General features: G+C 38.7%; 1 protein-coding gene across 2 annotated transcripts in view; it reads left to right on the forward strand.

Annotated features, from left to right (window-relative positions):
- The window catches only part of UBAC2 (UBA domain containing 2), a 101,154-nt gene that overhangs the window by 60,379 nt on the left and 26,149 nt on the right, over positions 1-14,626 (forward strand). For both annotated transcript variants that reach the window (XM_055701340.1, XM_055701341.1), the window contains exons 5-6: positions 7,622-7,745; positions 9,684-9,731. In XM_055701340.1, the coding sequence (XP_055557315.1) occupies positions 7,622-7,745; positions 9,684-9,731 (172 nt within the window). The remainder of the gene's footprint in view (positions 1-7,621; positions 7,746-9,683; positions 9,732-14,626) is intronic.

Here is a 14,626-nt window from a genome sequence, read left to right on the forward strand (position 1 = left end):
TACCACAGCTTCACATTAAATGAAATGTTATTTCAAAATAGTCTTACCATCATAAAGTGATGGGAATATGTGTTTCCTGCTCTGATAAAATGCTGCCTGCCTTTGATTAATATGCATTACTAGATGGTACTCTTTGAGTCACACTGATGTATTAGCCACCAGTCCAGTCTAGCATGATGTGATATTAATTGCTTGAGCTAAATAATACCAGTTGCATTCATTTACTCGCTATTTATCCTTCTAGCTCTTTGTTGTCTGTTCTTATACAGCTGCTGTTTCTCCAATATCTGTTTAACTGTCCCGGGGTTTGAACATTTAAACCAAGAAATGGTGCGTATCAAAAAGTGTGATGTATGTTTGGTTTTATCATTTGTGTGCAAAAGCTTACTGTTTTGCTGTTGGCACGCAAAGAGAGTAACATGCAAATTAATATACTAATTTATTACTTTCAGGGATGGTGACATCAAAGCAGTGCAGTTAATATTTTGACCAGTATGTTATGATGCCTGTGATGATTTATTTTCTGTCTACTTGCTTAGTCCTTAATCTATTTGAGCAGCTTACAAATGGTACTGGTTTTAGCTTTACAATACTGGACAGCTACTACCCAGGGTAAGAAATTTCTTCTGAGTTACACAGGGTGTTTATGGATCAACCAGAAAATTAATCCAGCCAGCCTGTATCTTAACTGCAAAACTGCCTTTCCTTGCAAAACTAACTCCTTTTGTTTTCTGGGAGATAGATGAGGTGTCTAGAACTAACCTGTAGCTGAATCCTGTCTTTTTTTGTGGACAGACATGTTTTCTCAAGTGACTTCAATTAGAGGAACAGTAAACGATGACTCACCAGTGAGTCACGGTAACTCTGCAGAGGCCAGATAAAATGTGTTAGGTTTATGTAGATGAAGAAGAAGAAATTAATCACCTAAGCTTAGATGAACTTGGGACAACAAAAATTTCAGTACAGTTCTTGAGTTGTACATCCTCAACAAAATACTCTGCCATCTAAACCCCTTCAGCATTGCCTTGTGCCTTCATTTGTCTACTGCCTAGCTCCAGTTTCTGTTCCAGATTTAGCCAAGTATGGGATTCAGTGGGAGCCCCTTCCTTTTAGAAAGATGCAAGCTTCTCTCTCCTGCTGAACTCAAGCTCTGGTTCGGTTAATGTGATCAGTCATAAAAGCAAAGCTAACTGATAAGCTGTCACCGTCAATCACTGGCTGCAGACATCTGATGCAGAGCAGCAGCTGTCAGTGGGTAAGCATGAGTAACTAACTTTGTAACGCCTAGTTGACGTTAGTGACTTACCAGTTACAGATAAACAGTTTTCCCTGTGATACCGTACTTATTTGTGGCACAGGATTTGGCCAGCCATTCCTGTGCCACTCCATTGGCTTCATCTGTCTTTGGCCTTCACATGAATGGCAGCATGCTAATCATATATTAAGTGAAGGACAGAGGCCTCGTTTTAAAAAAAAAAATAAAAAAATATCTTCATAGTGCTGTAAGCTCAATAATCCTTTGATGGTATGTAGCAATTGCTTGCCTGAGTGAATGCCTAACTGAAGAAATTTTATATTGTACATTGCAGCAGGCTGTTAGAATAGAAATGGTCAGGTACCGTAAATCAGCTTTGCATGACAAAGGTTGAGGGGAGATAGGATTAACAGGCCTTTTTAGGAAAAGCTAAAGAGTAATGATTACATATGTTATCATTTTATTAATGATGACTAAATTAAAACTGAAACTGGGAGAAAGATTGTAGCCAGCAGAAAAGGAAAAGTGTGGATTAGCTCACCAATAGGAAGGGAGAGGAACTTGAAAACTGGTTTATGATAGAGCTGAGCAGTTTACAAAACAGGTTGTTAGGTAGTCTTGGCATTAAAGAAATAAAGGATTTTTTAGGAGAGGTAGGTGTCTGACATGTCTTCATGAGTGGATTGTAAAGCGTTAGGTTGGTTGCGTATTTTAATGAACCCAATGTTGCAGTGATTATGCTGAGATATCCGTGGATAGGAGTAACCTTTTTTGTCCCTTCAAAATGTACAAAATCTTCAGATTTTTTCTTGGGGTTTTTTCCCCACTTTCTTCCTGCATTCCTGTGGAATAATGGCAGTTAGATACATGAGTATTTGGTAATGTATCCTAATGCTGTATTTAGAGGCCTCAAGCGCTGGGCTGTCCCACTGGTGTGTAGAGCAATGGTTGGGTGGAATAGATGGTTCCTTTGAGTCCTGGGCTCCGCCAGGCAGAGGATCCCAACTATCAGGGGTAGTCATATTCCAGGGAGTTACCTAATTTTAAGGGTTGTTATTGAGAATGTTTAACATTTTCAGAATAAAGGCTGACACCTTAGGTGTAATATGGCAGTGTCTGAACAGCCTGTAGAACACAGAGCACTGAAGTAACTTAAAAACTTGAATTACAAGTACGTTGTTTACATGCTCTGTATTATCTGCAGCTGCTTTTCTAACTGGTATTTTTAGTCCCTAAAAAAAAATAAATACATGGTTGTGAGTTTGTCAGGTTAATGTTTTTTATGAAGAACTTAAATGAAGAAAAATACAGCACCGCAATTAGTAAGTGTAGTGAGTCACTCTGAACAAAATAGCAGGGTTTTTCTGCATGCTTAATCCCATGGAACTTGAATTGACAACAGCAGGCATTTTGCAGAAATAAAATTTGCTTTCTACCAGTTTGTTCATACATCTTTAGAACTATTTTTTCTGTATTTTGTGCATATATTTACTGATGTTAAAATATATTATTTTGATCTACATTTAGTGTTCACCCTTTTAAAATCTAAGTGGAGTATTTCTCTTACAAGAAGTGTTTGCCCCTGATTCTTTCTTCTCTGCCAGAACTTTCTACATCTCTGGTTTATTTTTTTTAAGGTTATTGTTTCTTCAAGTTGTTTGGGTTTTTTTTTCTCTGTACAAAACCAATCTCATCGCTTCATACAATGTAGAATGTTACTCTCTGGTCTGCTGTGTTCTTTTTTCACTGCAAATGTTGGAAGTTAACATGCTCTTTGAAATGAGGATATAATTGATGTAGAGCCTGCTATTACAGTTCACCTTTGGGATGGACATGGTTTCCATATAGAGTGTTCAAACTCTAGAATTTTATCTTTCAGGTTTTAGAGTTTTCTGGTTTATTTGAAAATTTTGTTCTGTAACCCACATGACTGAAATTAACTTCCCAAACATTAAGTGGTCATAAACTCAGTTTAGAGTCAGTGTGTGTTTGTGTCTATGGCCCTTCTTTGCATACAGACATCTCAAGTTTCTAGTAGAAGTTAATCATGGCACTTGAAAGAGTGTTCCTGATGCCCGGGCCAGGATGAAAGCCTCTGGAAAAGGAAGGGAAATAGGGGAGAGGAGAGGAAAGGAAATTAAAAGGGATGAGGGAAAAAGCAAAAACAAGAGGAAGAGAGAGAAATGAAGGAAAAGAGGGAATTTTAGTAGTCCTTCAATAAGAGTGTGTTTTCCACTGGTACATGTTGAATCTGACTGTATGTTACCAATTAATTAACATAACTAAAATAGTTAAGAACAAGTCCTTTTATTGACAGTACATGGATGGATGTTTGTACCTGTCTAGTGAAACACGGGAACAGAAATCCCTCCAGTGATTGTGAGCTTCAGGAACAAGGCTTTGATTATTCACAGAAGAACAGAATAGCTTATGTTAGACAGGACCTGTGGCAGTCATCTAGCTCAACCCTGGGTTCAAAGCACATCCAACAAGAACAGGTTACTTGGGGCTGTGTGCTCAGGCTGTATCTCTGAGGATGGGGTTCTAGCTATGGGAAACCTGGTACAGTACTGGACCATCATTACCCTCAGCTGGACTTGCTGCAGTGTATGAATGCCTCTCAAAGAGAGGAGCCCAAAAGTAGACACAATAATTTGTGTTCAGGCTCAGAAGTGCTGAGCAATCACTTCTCTTGGCCTGGTGACTACACACTTGATAATGCGGCTGTGTATGCAATTGACCTTTCCTGCAAGGATGAACTGCTGATTAATATTCAAAGAATTCCCCAGCTCTTTGTCTGCAAATCTGTTTTCTAGCCAGTCTATGCCATTGCACAGCATTATTTGAACGCAGGTGGAAGACTCTGCAGTTGCTGTTGTTGAATTCTGTACGGTTCCTGTTAGCCCATTTCTCCAGCCTATCAAGGAATATCTGAATGTGGTCCTGCTCTCCAAAGTATTGGCTGTTCCCTCCGATTTGATGTTATTCACCAGCTTGCTGAGAGCACACTGCCCATCATCCAGGTTGTTGATAAAGACAATAAATCGTGTTGGCCCCAGTGTGGATCCCCGAGGGAAGCTGTTAGTAACTGGCTGCTGCTTGGACTTTTTACTGCTGGTCAGAACCCTTTGAGTCCAGCAGTGCAGCCAGTTTCCCTCAAATCTGCTTATTCAGTCCATCTCTCCCCAGTTTTTCTTCAGGGACTCAAGAGGAGACCGAGTCAAAGGCCATCCTAAAGTCAGAATGTGTAGCATTCGGTGCCTTCCCCTTCCTTGTCCACAGCACCAGAGTCACCCTTGGTAAATCCATATGGGATGTTAGCAATCGCCTTGTCCATCATGTGGCTGACAGTGGCTTCTAGGAGACCTGCTCTGTAACTTTCCTAGGGACAGAGGTGAGGCTTGTAGCTACCTGAATCCTCTTCTTGCCCTCTTTGAAGATGGGTATGACATTTGCATTTTTCCAGTCATCAGGAACCTGCCCTGATCATCACGATGTTTCAGTGACAGTAACATCAGCCATCTCCCTCAGCACCCTGAGGTACATCCCATCTGGTCCTGTTGACTCCTGTGTGGCCAGTTGGGCTCAAGAGCTTCCTAACTGTCTTCCTCTACAGCAGGTGTTGCTTCAGTCCCACAGGAGGCTCAGGAAACTGGGAGGTCTGAGGGCAAAACTAACCAGTGAAAGTTGAGGCCAAAAGGGCATCAAGTACCTTGGCTTTTTTCATGTCCTTTGACACTAGGTCCATTTCTCCACCAGGCAGTGGGTCCATATATTCCTTTGCCATCAGTTTCTTGTCCCTTACTACATCAGTCATATTCTAGTATTGTTATGTAGATAACTTCTCTGATAGACCTGCCGTAGGTAAGCAGTGTTTCCATATAGATAATCTGAAACAAGGCATGAGTAATGTACAGAAAGTTCTGAAGGCAGCAGAAAAGATTAATTGAAATTTGCAAAATAAAAGTACAGAATTATATAATGGAAGTTGAGGGTGAAAGTTTAAAATTAATTGGAATAAATTTTCACACAGTGGAGTCACCTGTACAAATGAGTTTCACAAAATATTTTGAAGGGCGTTAGTTTTGAAATTCTAAAAAAAGATGCCGGAGTCAGTATTTGTGTAATACCTGTTTATGCTAGATGTGAACTCTGTTTAAAAAACCAAAACCTGATGTCTTTGGAGGCATACGTCTGTGGTGCCTACGAACTTGCTGTTTTAGGAGAAAAAGTCCATCACTGGGTTTCCTCTGGTCCTCTAGATGGTCAGGTACTGAGCAGCATCAGACACTGAGCTTTGGATTACATGGATTACTACCCTGGACTGGGGTGGTGCTTTCTATAGTCTCTGTTGACGTTTGTGATGAATATTGACATTTAAGGAACCTTTCAACATTCTCTCATCTCTTTTTAAAACATACTTGCAGTCGTGGGGATTTCCTTTTTGTACTTTCCCATCTTATCGAGTGCACTCTTGCATGTGAAATCGGTGTCTGAGTCGCTATTCATCACAGGAGGAATAAAACCTAAAAAGCATGCCACAGTTTTGGTACTCCCTCAGGTCATTTAGTAAAAGTAGAAAGAAATCATTTAAAATTACTTTTCAAAGAAAGGAAGAGGTATTTTGTCTTTGTTTTTTCTTCTCTCTTCACTTACAAAACCTAATTTACTTCAGTGAATATCGTCTACAATGGAAGCACTTCTAATGAGGAATTATTTTTGCATGTGGCGCTCTTACAGCTGTGCCTATCAAATCCTACAACTTAATTATGATTTGTTTTAAGAATGTGTTGTGTGTGTTTATACAGGTGGGTGGGGTTTTGTTTGTGTAAGAAGGATTATATGCAAAATTGAACATTTTTCAGTAGTTCCTTAGTTAATGTTCTCTATACTTTCAAGTGCATCTGACTGTATTAAACGGATGGTACTAAAAATGTTTCTATAAATAAACTGTACATAAGTCCTCAGAGAGGAAGCTTTTCAGCAAGTAAACTTCAAATGTAACAAACAAAATGATAACAAAACGCTCTTAGGCAACAGCCCACTAAATGAGTAAAAATAATATTTGAAGGGTTTTTTTATAGCTGTGGGTGTTGCATTTGGCAGTTATTCAGGAAATGCTTTATTATTCAGACCATCATTTCACATGGTATTACTCCTATCAGTAGCTCCTCCAGAAGGGAAATTTATTTTTGAGCAAAAATTTCAAGTTATTTACGTCTTGGTTTGTGCCGTTGCACAATTCCTGCTGATAATTCACATATAATAAGATCCCTTTCATGTAAAGGCCTGTGGAAACTGCAACTCTTGAAAGTTTTGATAAGCTGGTGAGCAGTGAAAAGTTACGCCGTGCAGCATCCCACGCCTGTCGGACACCAGACAGCACAGAACCATGAGCAAGGATTCAGCTGGGGTAGATGTGAGCCTCTCCCTGCCTGCTGCCTGCAGTTTGCTGCCTGGAGGTCACCATCACTGCAGCTCTGCTGGTGGAGCAGGTCGTGTCCACCTGAAGTGACCATTTTTGCTTGCCCTTCTCCATCCTAGGAAGTGTTTTTCTTCTAGAATCTCCCATATGCATGCCTTTGGCATTGGTTCTGCTGCAGCCTCTCCTGGTTTTAATAAATGGTTTCGTTTTCTGGGTGTTTTATCATGAGGAACACAGGCTTTGTATCTGGGTATATGGATGAAATGCACTAGTTTATGTTCACAAGTTCAGTCTAGGTATCTGGTCGTTGTAAAAGGTGCTTGAGTCTTAAATTCTATGACACTGCTTCCAGTGAGGTTTTGGAAACTTAATAAACTTACTGTGGTTAAGGTGAGGACCCTAAAGAAAGTTATTTGTAGGGCCATGGAAGTCAACGGCAAAGGGAAGTTAAATGGAACTGTCGATATTCACATCTTGGTCTGCTGACAATCCTGTAACAGCTTAAGCCTGGGTAAATATTAGGAGCTTAACTTCATAAGTGAAGTGGTTTCTATAACCTTTTGGGAAAGCTATAATCCTTATATTTATCCATTTGAATTGAAGAGGTTTTGCTCTGATGCAGGAGACTACTGCTGATCTTTTTGTGTGCTGTATTTTATAGAAACAGCCTGCTATTAGACTAAATACATTGCCTTCTCTGCTGCCTCCAGTCCTAAACATTTGGAAATAAGATACTTTTTGTCACCTGTTCTTACTTGCTAATGAATCTATTGTCCTGAATGCCACACGTTATCTGATCACTGGTTCCCAAGGAAGACCTTTTTTTGCAAGATGGTATTACATTTTGATTGTTATGTACTTAAGATTAATTACACTTGATTGTTTTACATTACTGTTGCTACTATCATTCTTATTAACCATCTGTATCTTCCTTTTTGCAGCTTGGGTCCTGTGTTTGCTCTGTTTGTACCATTTTATTCCTCCATTCCAAGAGTGCAGGTGACACAAGTATTAGGCCACTTTTCTATCACAAACAAGACACTGGTTTATATACTGGGTTTACAGGTATGGTATGTACTTGCTTGTTCACCTTTTAATGAATTACTAATGTAGTAGTTAGCATTTCTGGATGTTCATCTATGAATCTTGATGTTTCCACGTGTATGATTCCACATATGTTTAGCTAGTGACAGTCCCATCAACTAAAATACTGAAAAACATGTTGCTAGTATGCATTTCTACTTGTTGAAGTGGTGGGCAAGTGATCTGTTCTTCCGTTGTCTTCTGTCTTGATTGTCTTGCACAGGAAAATAAAATGAGACAATTCTACAATTTTTTGTTGCTGTTTTTGGTCAACAAAATTAACTAGATGAAAACAGATGAAAACAGAACCTGATGCTAAGGCATTTGTGACCTTCACCTTTCTCATTTGCTTATATTCTTGATCTTGTTTATTTTCCCCTTGTCTGTAGAATACAGTGTTTTTCTGTGGTAAGACTGTTGGTAAATAATCAAAGCTTTGGCTTAGTTCCACTGATGTAAATTAATATTATCTGTATATCAAGCATTACCATGTCACAGGTAATTTAAAATAGTGAACACAGAGCACAGCAATATCATGTAGCATTATGTTAAATATGAGTGCAAAAATATAAGTACTTGGTACCTTACCTATATTTTTGCCACAGAAAAGCAGTGTTGCTCAAAAAAACAACAGAAAACCCCAGCAGCCTAGAAATGAAGGGACAGTCTTGTCACAATCTGAATTATGAAACAGGAGTTGTGCAGACTTATGAGAAATTATACTAATTTTTATATATTCCAGGGACTCAAAAATAGCTCTAGGAGTAGCAGTGGAAAGCACCATAGTTATGTGAAGTGTGGTAGAGAGTATTTTAGAATGAATGGCCAGTTTCAGAATATAGACTCATGCTCTAGTGAACATTTCATTCATCCCTTTTGCTGTTCAGCCTTTGGATTCCTTCAATTTCTGCTCTAACACCTTATTTTCTTGATCTTTCAGAAACCTTGTTACCTCTCTTCTGAACCCATCAATACCACTATTATTCTGGTCTTTGGGAAAGTGGAAAGCTGGGATATTGTCTAAGCTCTTTTCCATTTTTTTGCCTTTTTTTGTCTTTTGCCTTTTGCTTTCATACAAACACCACCTCCAGTACAGATCACTGTTGTTACTAATCTCTGTACCTTTGCTTTCCCTGCTGCGTACAGAATGGTTGCTGCTGTCACACAGAGGCTGAGGGAAAAATCACTTGCCTTCTCCTTATTTGTAAACTCTGCCCTTATCTCAAGTCACTCTTTCCATAGTCAGAAGACTAGAGAGGAGGTGTTCTCGTGATTCAGTCGGCATTGTGCAGAACTAGTTTGGTAACCAGTATCAGTCTAGTTTTCAGCCCTTTCTTGCAGTTGGTAATAACCTTTTCCAGGTGATTAATCATATACTTTACTAGAAATGATGGGCTGTCCTGTTGGCTTATCAGGATCTTTTTAATAATTCATTCAGACCTACTTCTATGATTTCATGTCGACTGTTATGCTGCTGGGTGAGAAATTTATTTCTTTGATTCTGATGCTCATGTTTAATCTCTCCATGACTGCACATCCGAGAGCTTCACTTGCACTGCCTGCCCCACTTGGAACTCTTCTCCTGTTGCTGCTGAGTCATTTCCTTTGCTTCAGTCTATCTTTCAGACTTGTTTTTCTGTGCAGCCTATAACTGACATCCTGTTATACTTGGTATACTATATGAAAATAAAATGTATTGTTCTGTAGAAGGAGAACAATTGTTGGATCCCTGTGTTTTTTCCACTTCTACTTCTGGAATACATCTTTTTTTAATGTTAAACCGAATTTTCACAGAGATAAATGTCTAACTTCTCCCATTGTAGTGATAAGCACCTAGCCTATACAATACTGCAACATAGTAGTTCATACAACAGCAGCTTTGTAAAATTAAAATTCTAAATCACTGTTCTTGTCTTCTAGCTTGTAACCTCTGGTTCCTACATCTGGATTTTAGCCTTAAGTGGATTGGTAAGTCTTGCTGTTTTAAAAATAATGTGTTGCTTAAAAAACTGTTGTGTATATAATCAGCACAGTGTACTTGGATTCAAAAAGAACAGAAATTTCTGAGTAATGTTTTTATTTGTGATGGTAAGTATAAAGTTTTCATCTTTTAACTTCCGAAGGTGTAAAGCACTGGCTGGATGGTGATAAACTGACAGACAACAAAAGAGCTGGGTAATATTTGCAGGGTGCCGCTGTTCTCTGAGCCCCTAAGATTACTTTTACTGCCATGGATATAGCTTTAGACCCACAACTATAAATAAGACTGTTGAAGAAATGGTAGAAATGTTTACCCTACTGTTTATTTCTTCTTCGGTTGTCAGCAAGCCTCAAGATTTTATTCCAAAAAGCAACTTTTAACAACTTTGTTGTGAGGATTTTTTCATGTTTTTCTGTTTTCCTAGGACATCTGTAGCTGTTTCTCGCTATGATAACAACCATCAGGATGCAAAATCACTTTCTTCACACCAATCAGATAGTGTGGTCTGTCTTTTTCCTTCCGACTCTGTTCTTAGCACTAAGGCACTTAGCACTCAAACAGATTAGCAATCTGGAAGATTTAGTACAGATAAGCTTCTTTTAAAAATTTTACAAACTTAGAAATTAGGAGTTCAGACCCTGATTTCTTGGTTCAAAAGACTGTCTGCTTTTCAAACAGATAAAGTGCCACCATTTCCAAAGCAGCTCATTATTCAATTGATGCAATCTTAAGAAGAGCTTAAATTGTGCCCTTGCTATTTAGAACCTACTAATTTGTGGTAAGCTCAGAGTGAAGTGCCTGTGGACACTTCACATATTGCTGCTGTAATGTAGTAGTTTGGTCTCTCACCATTTGCACTGACTGTTCCAAAATATTCTGTGAGCTTGCAGGGTAACTAAAAGGAGTGACCCAGCAGTAGTAAATAGGGAAGTCTGCTCAGCAATTTGGTCTGACCATACATATCAATGAAAATGGTGCAAGTAACAAGCCAGAATTTCTCTGTCCTGGCAATCAGCCCAAGCCTCTATGCCCCCCTAAGGATCTGTAACTTCCTCCACATGCACGACCCTTCCTGTTACTTTTCTGGCTCTTTTAATAGCCCTTCCTTTTGAACAGGTGTTCATTAGAGAGGGAAGGAAAGGACAGAAAAGGAAAGGCATTTTAATTCCTCCTTTACTGGTAGTAGAAACTGTACGTATACTTGGTTATACAGACTTACAAAAAACAGCTCAATTTTTTTTTTTTCAGAATATATTTTGCAGTTGTTATTTAAATTCCCTTTTAACATACAGTTTTATTTAGCTGTATAATGCAACTTTCTTAGGATTCTTTTTCATAAATGATATATTTTTGATTGCGGATTGACAGTATGTTTTACATAGGTAAAAGTCCATAAGAATAAACAGAGCTTTCTCTGTCGCAGGAAGGCTTAAAAAAATCATTTGGTTTTCATATTGCTTCAGTTGGCATGAATTAAGTCATCATCAGTGGTGATATGTTTTCAGTCTCAATTTTTTCTGTAGCAAGAGCTGCACTCTACAGTTTTGTAATAAGTGCTACAATTTGGAAAGAAGTTAATGTAGTGAGTTTCAGCTGGTTTTTGCACAGCATGTCTGTCATACTTCTGTGAATAAGAAGCCTCTTTTCCTTCTCTATTAGAAATTATAATTTGGCATCTTTTGAGAGAACTTGATAAAGGAGTAAAGTTTCATGGTATATTGAATAAACTGAAGAAAGATATGAAACACTATGAACGCACCTTTTAGCACTACAGGTGTGGATAGTTGATAACATATGTACATGTACAATTACAGAAATACACAGGTTGTCAAATCAGTGTTAAGTCATTCTGTGTCAGCCTGTGTGTTTTTGTAATTCTTACTGCTTTTGACATTTTCTAACATACGATACCTTTGTTGAATCACATTTTCTTGCATTTTAACAAAAAGGCTGAGTAAATGCATGAACACCAAGTCAGCTAGGTGTGATACTCAGTCACTAGTTCGTTGCCTGTTAGATACTTCACTGTCTGTATTTTCAGCTCGAAAGATCACTTAGACATTCATGACTGTATATGATGCTGTTCTGCAGTTTAGTTTTTGTTGCACTTCTGCTTATGTGGAGTATTAAAATGGATGGTGCCAATATGATTTCTGAATTGTCAGTTTCTACTTTCTCTTCACCATGTTCCCAGTTTAGGTTTACTTAAATTCACACAATTTGTATTTTTAACATGTAATGAACACTCTCAGATGAAACAGGATCTGACTTTCCAGGTACAAGATATGGCACTGGAGATTGATTTCTGTGTTCACCCAAGTCACTAATTTGACTTTAAGCCAGAAATTCTTTCAACAGTTGTTTACAGAAGTGCTTCCATATAATGCATATCATTCAGTTTAGTGAAGGCCAGAAGCAGTTTCCCTACTATTTTTTTCTTTAAAACAGTCAAAACACCTTAGTAAATGGTATCCACTTGAATGTTTCGTTGGACACATACATATCAGCCCATGTTCTCTCCATTATTTTCTCCCCCTTTAAAATCTCTTGGGTTCTCAGCTTACATTTCTCATTGCTATACTTTTGCAGGATTGAAATTTGAGGGGCATGTTAAGGCTTACTGAATCATAGCTACCACATACCTGCTTCAAGAGGTAAATTCAAGTTGGTACCAACAGATGAGATATGCCCTCTAGGACATGCAGTTCCCTCCACTCATTAGTATGATGTTGTTGTCATACAGGTCACATGCCAGGGTTACTGGTAACCATGTAGCTAGGTTATTTCATAGGGAAAAGGTATCTTTCGGGCCCTTTCTGTGATTTTAGTGTTGCAGCCTCTTTTTTCTTATCAAGTGTCATTTGTTTGTTTGCAAGGTGCCCTGCATTGCATAAAGTTCAAAATTTGGAATACCCCAAGTCTTCTGTGAGCTGCTTTGGATTTGTGTAGAGTTCAGTTCAGATCTTAAGAAGTTGAAATTGTCTTAACCTTACAAACGCTGAAGTTTCTAAAACCTTGTTTACTTTGCAGATTTCACTAAGCCAAGCGCAACAGCCTTCTACATTGTTTCTATGCTACAGTCATTTGCTTTTCTCAGATCATATGAAAAGTTGCACTTTTTATACTTCAGATACTGGAAAACTATAGAGAATCTGTAATTTAGAACATGTACTTTAAAGGCTTAGGGTTAAGATAGTGCAGACAGCGTTGAGTGCATGGTTTGAATTTAAATTCTGATTTTTGACTGCTTTAGTTCTTATTCATGATTTTGAAGTTGTTAACTTGGTTTTGCATAGACTGCAGGTATCTGTTGTTAAATGCTTCTGACTGTACTTTAGATTGTTTTGAGTTCTGTTTGTTAAGAACTTTATTCATCCTTTCCGTTAGCTAATTGTTCAGCTGAGGTGTTTTTTCTGTAGTGAATTCCTTTCCCTTAAGATTGGCATTTATAGGGTAGGATGTGATTGGGATGGGGAACAAAATACTTATACTAGACTTTCATTTTTGTAGTTCTTGTCTTAAAAAATAACATGATGTAGTTAACATCTGATCAGACCTAAGATTCATTGATTTTTCTTGTTGTTCTTCTTCCTCTTGCACATCTTTCTTAAATTATTTTGAACGATCCTTACTGAACTCTTTTTGTTATAAAAAATGTTTTGAAGGGAATGCAGAAGCATTTGTATTACCCCACAGTGCTGTATTCACACTTAAAATATCAGCCCTTCTACGTACTTAAAATTAGTATTAAATATGTGCTGACTTTCTTGAGAATCTTTGATCAGAGCCTGATAATGTAGGACGCAGTTACCTTCACATTCATGTCCTGCCACGTGCCCTTCTTCATCTTCCAGTTAGCCTGGACATCCTCCGGTCATCCACATTTAGTCTTGTGTAGGTCTTTAGTCAACGTCAGAGTATGATACTCCTTGAATTCTTTGTGTAATTATAAATGGTGATTCAGGTAAGTCTGCTTACATCTAGTTAAATGTCTTGTGGAAGTGCTCTGGTGACAGACAAGAGAGTCAGTCTAATAGGATTGATTTTGGATCATTTACAAAATATGTGAAAGCTATGCATTAATTAGTTTTTATGCTGTTGGTTTATAGCCAAGCAATATTTCAATTGGAGTTCACGATAGGTAAAAGTTAATTATTTGCAATAACTGAAATCAAATTTTAAATTCATTCTTTTAAATATGGAATTATGAAAAGCTATAGTGAAGGCAAAACTTACTAGAAGTGTGAAATTCAAATAAGACAGTTTTAAAATATTTAAATAAGAAGTTTTTTCTCATATTCAGGTAGAACTTCTGTGTTTCAGTTTATGCCCACCGCCCCTTGTCCTGGCGCTGGGCACCACTAAAAAAAGCCTAGTCCCATCCTCTTGACACTCGCCTTTAAGATACTTGTATACATTGATAAGGTCCCCTCTCAAGTCTTCTCCAGGCTGAACAGCACCACCTCTCTCGGCCTTTCCTCTTAAGGCAGATGCTCCAGTCCCCTCATCATCTTTGTAGCCCTCTGCTAGACCCTCTCCAGCAGTTCCTGTCTCTTTTGAACTGGGGAGCCCAGAATGGGACACAGTACCCCAGATGTGGCCTCACCAGGGCAGAGTAGAGGGGGAGGATCACCTCCCTCAACCTGATGGCCACGATCCTCCTGATGCACCCCAGGCTACCATTGGCCTTCTTGGCCACCAGGGCACACTGCTGGCCCAGGGGCAACTTGCTGTCCACTAGAACTCCCAGGTCCTTCTCTGCAAAACTGCTTTCCAGCAGGTCAGCCCGGAGCCTGTCCTGGTCCAGATGGCTTTTGAATGTCTCCAAGGATGGAGACTACCACCTCTCTGACCAACCTGTGCCAGTGCTCAGTCACCCTCA

Source organism: Falco cherrug, chromosome 2 (assembly GCF_023634085.1).
Source record: "Falco cherrug isolate bFalChe1 chromosome 2, bFalChe1.pri, whole genome shotgun sequence".
Classification (NCBI taxonomy): Eukaryota; Metazoa; Chordata; class Aves; order Falconiformes; family Falconidae; genus Falco; species Falco cherrug.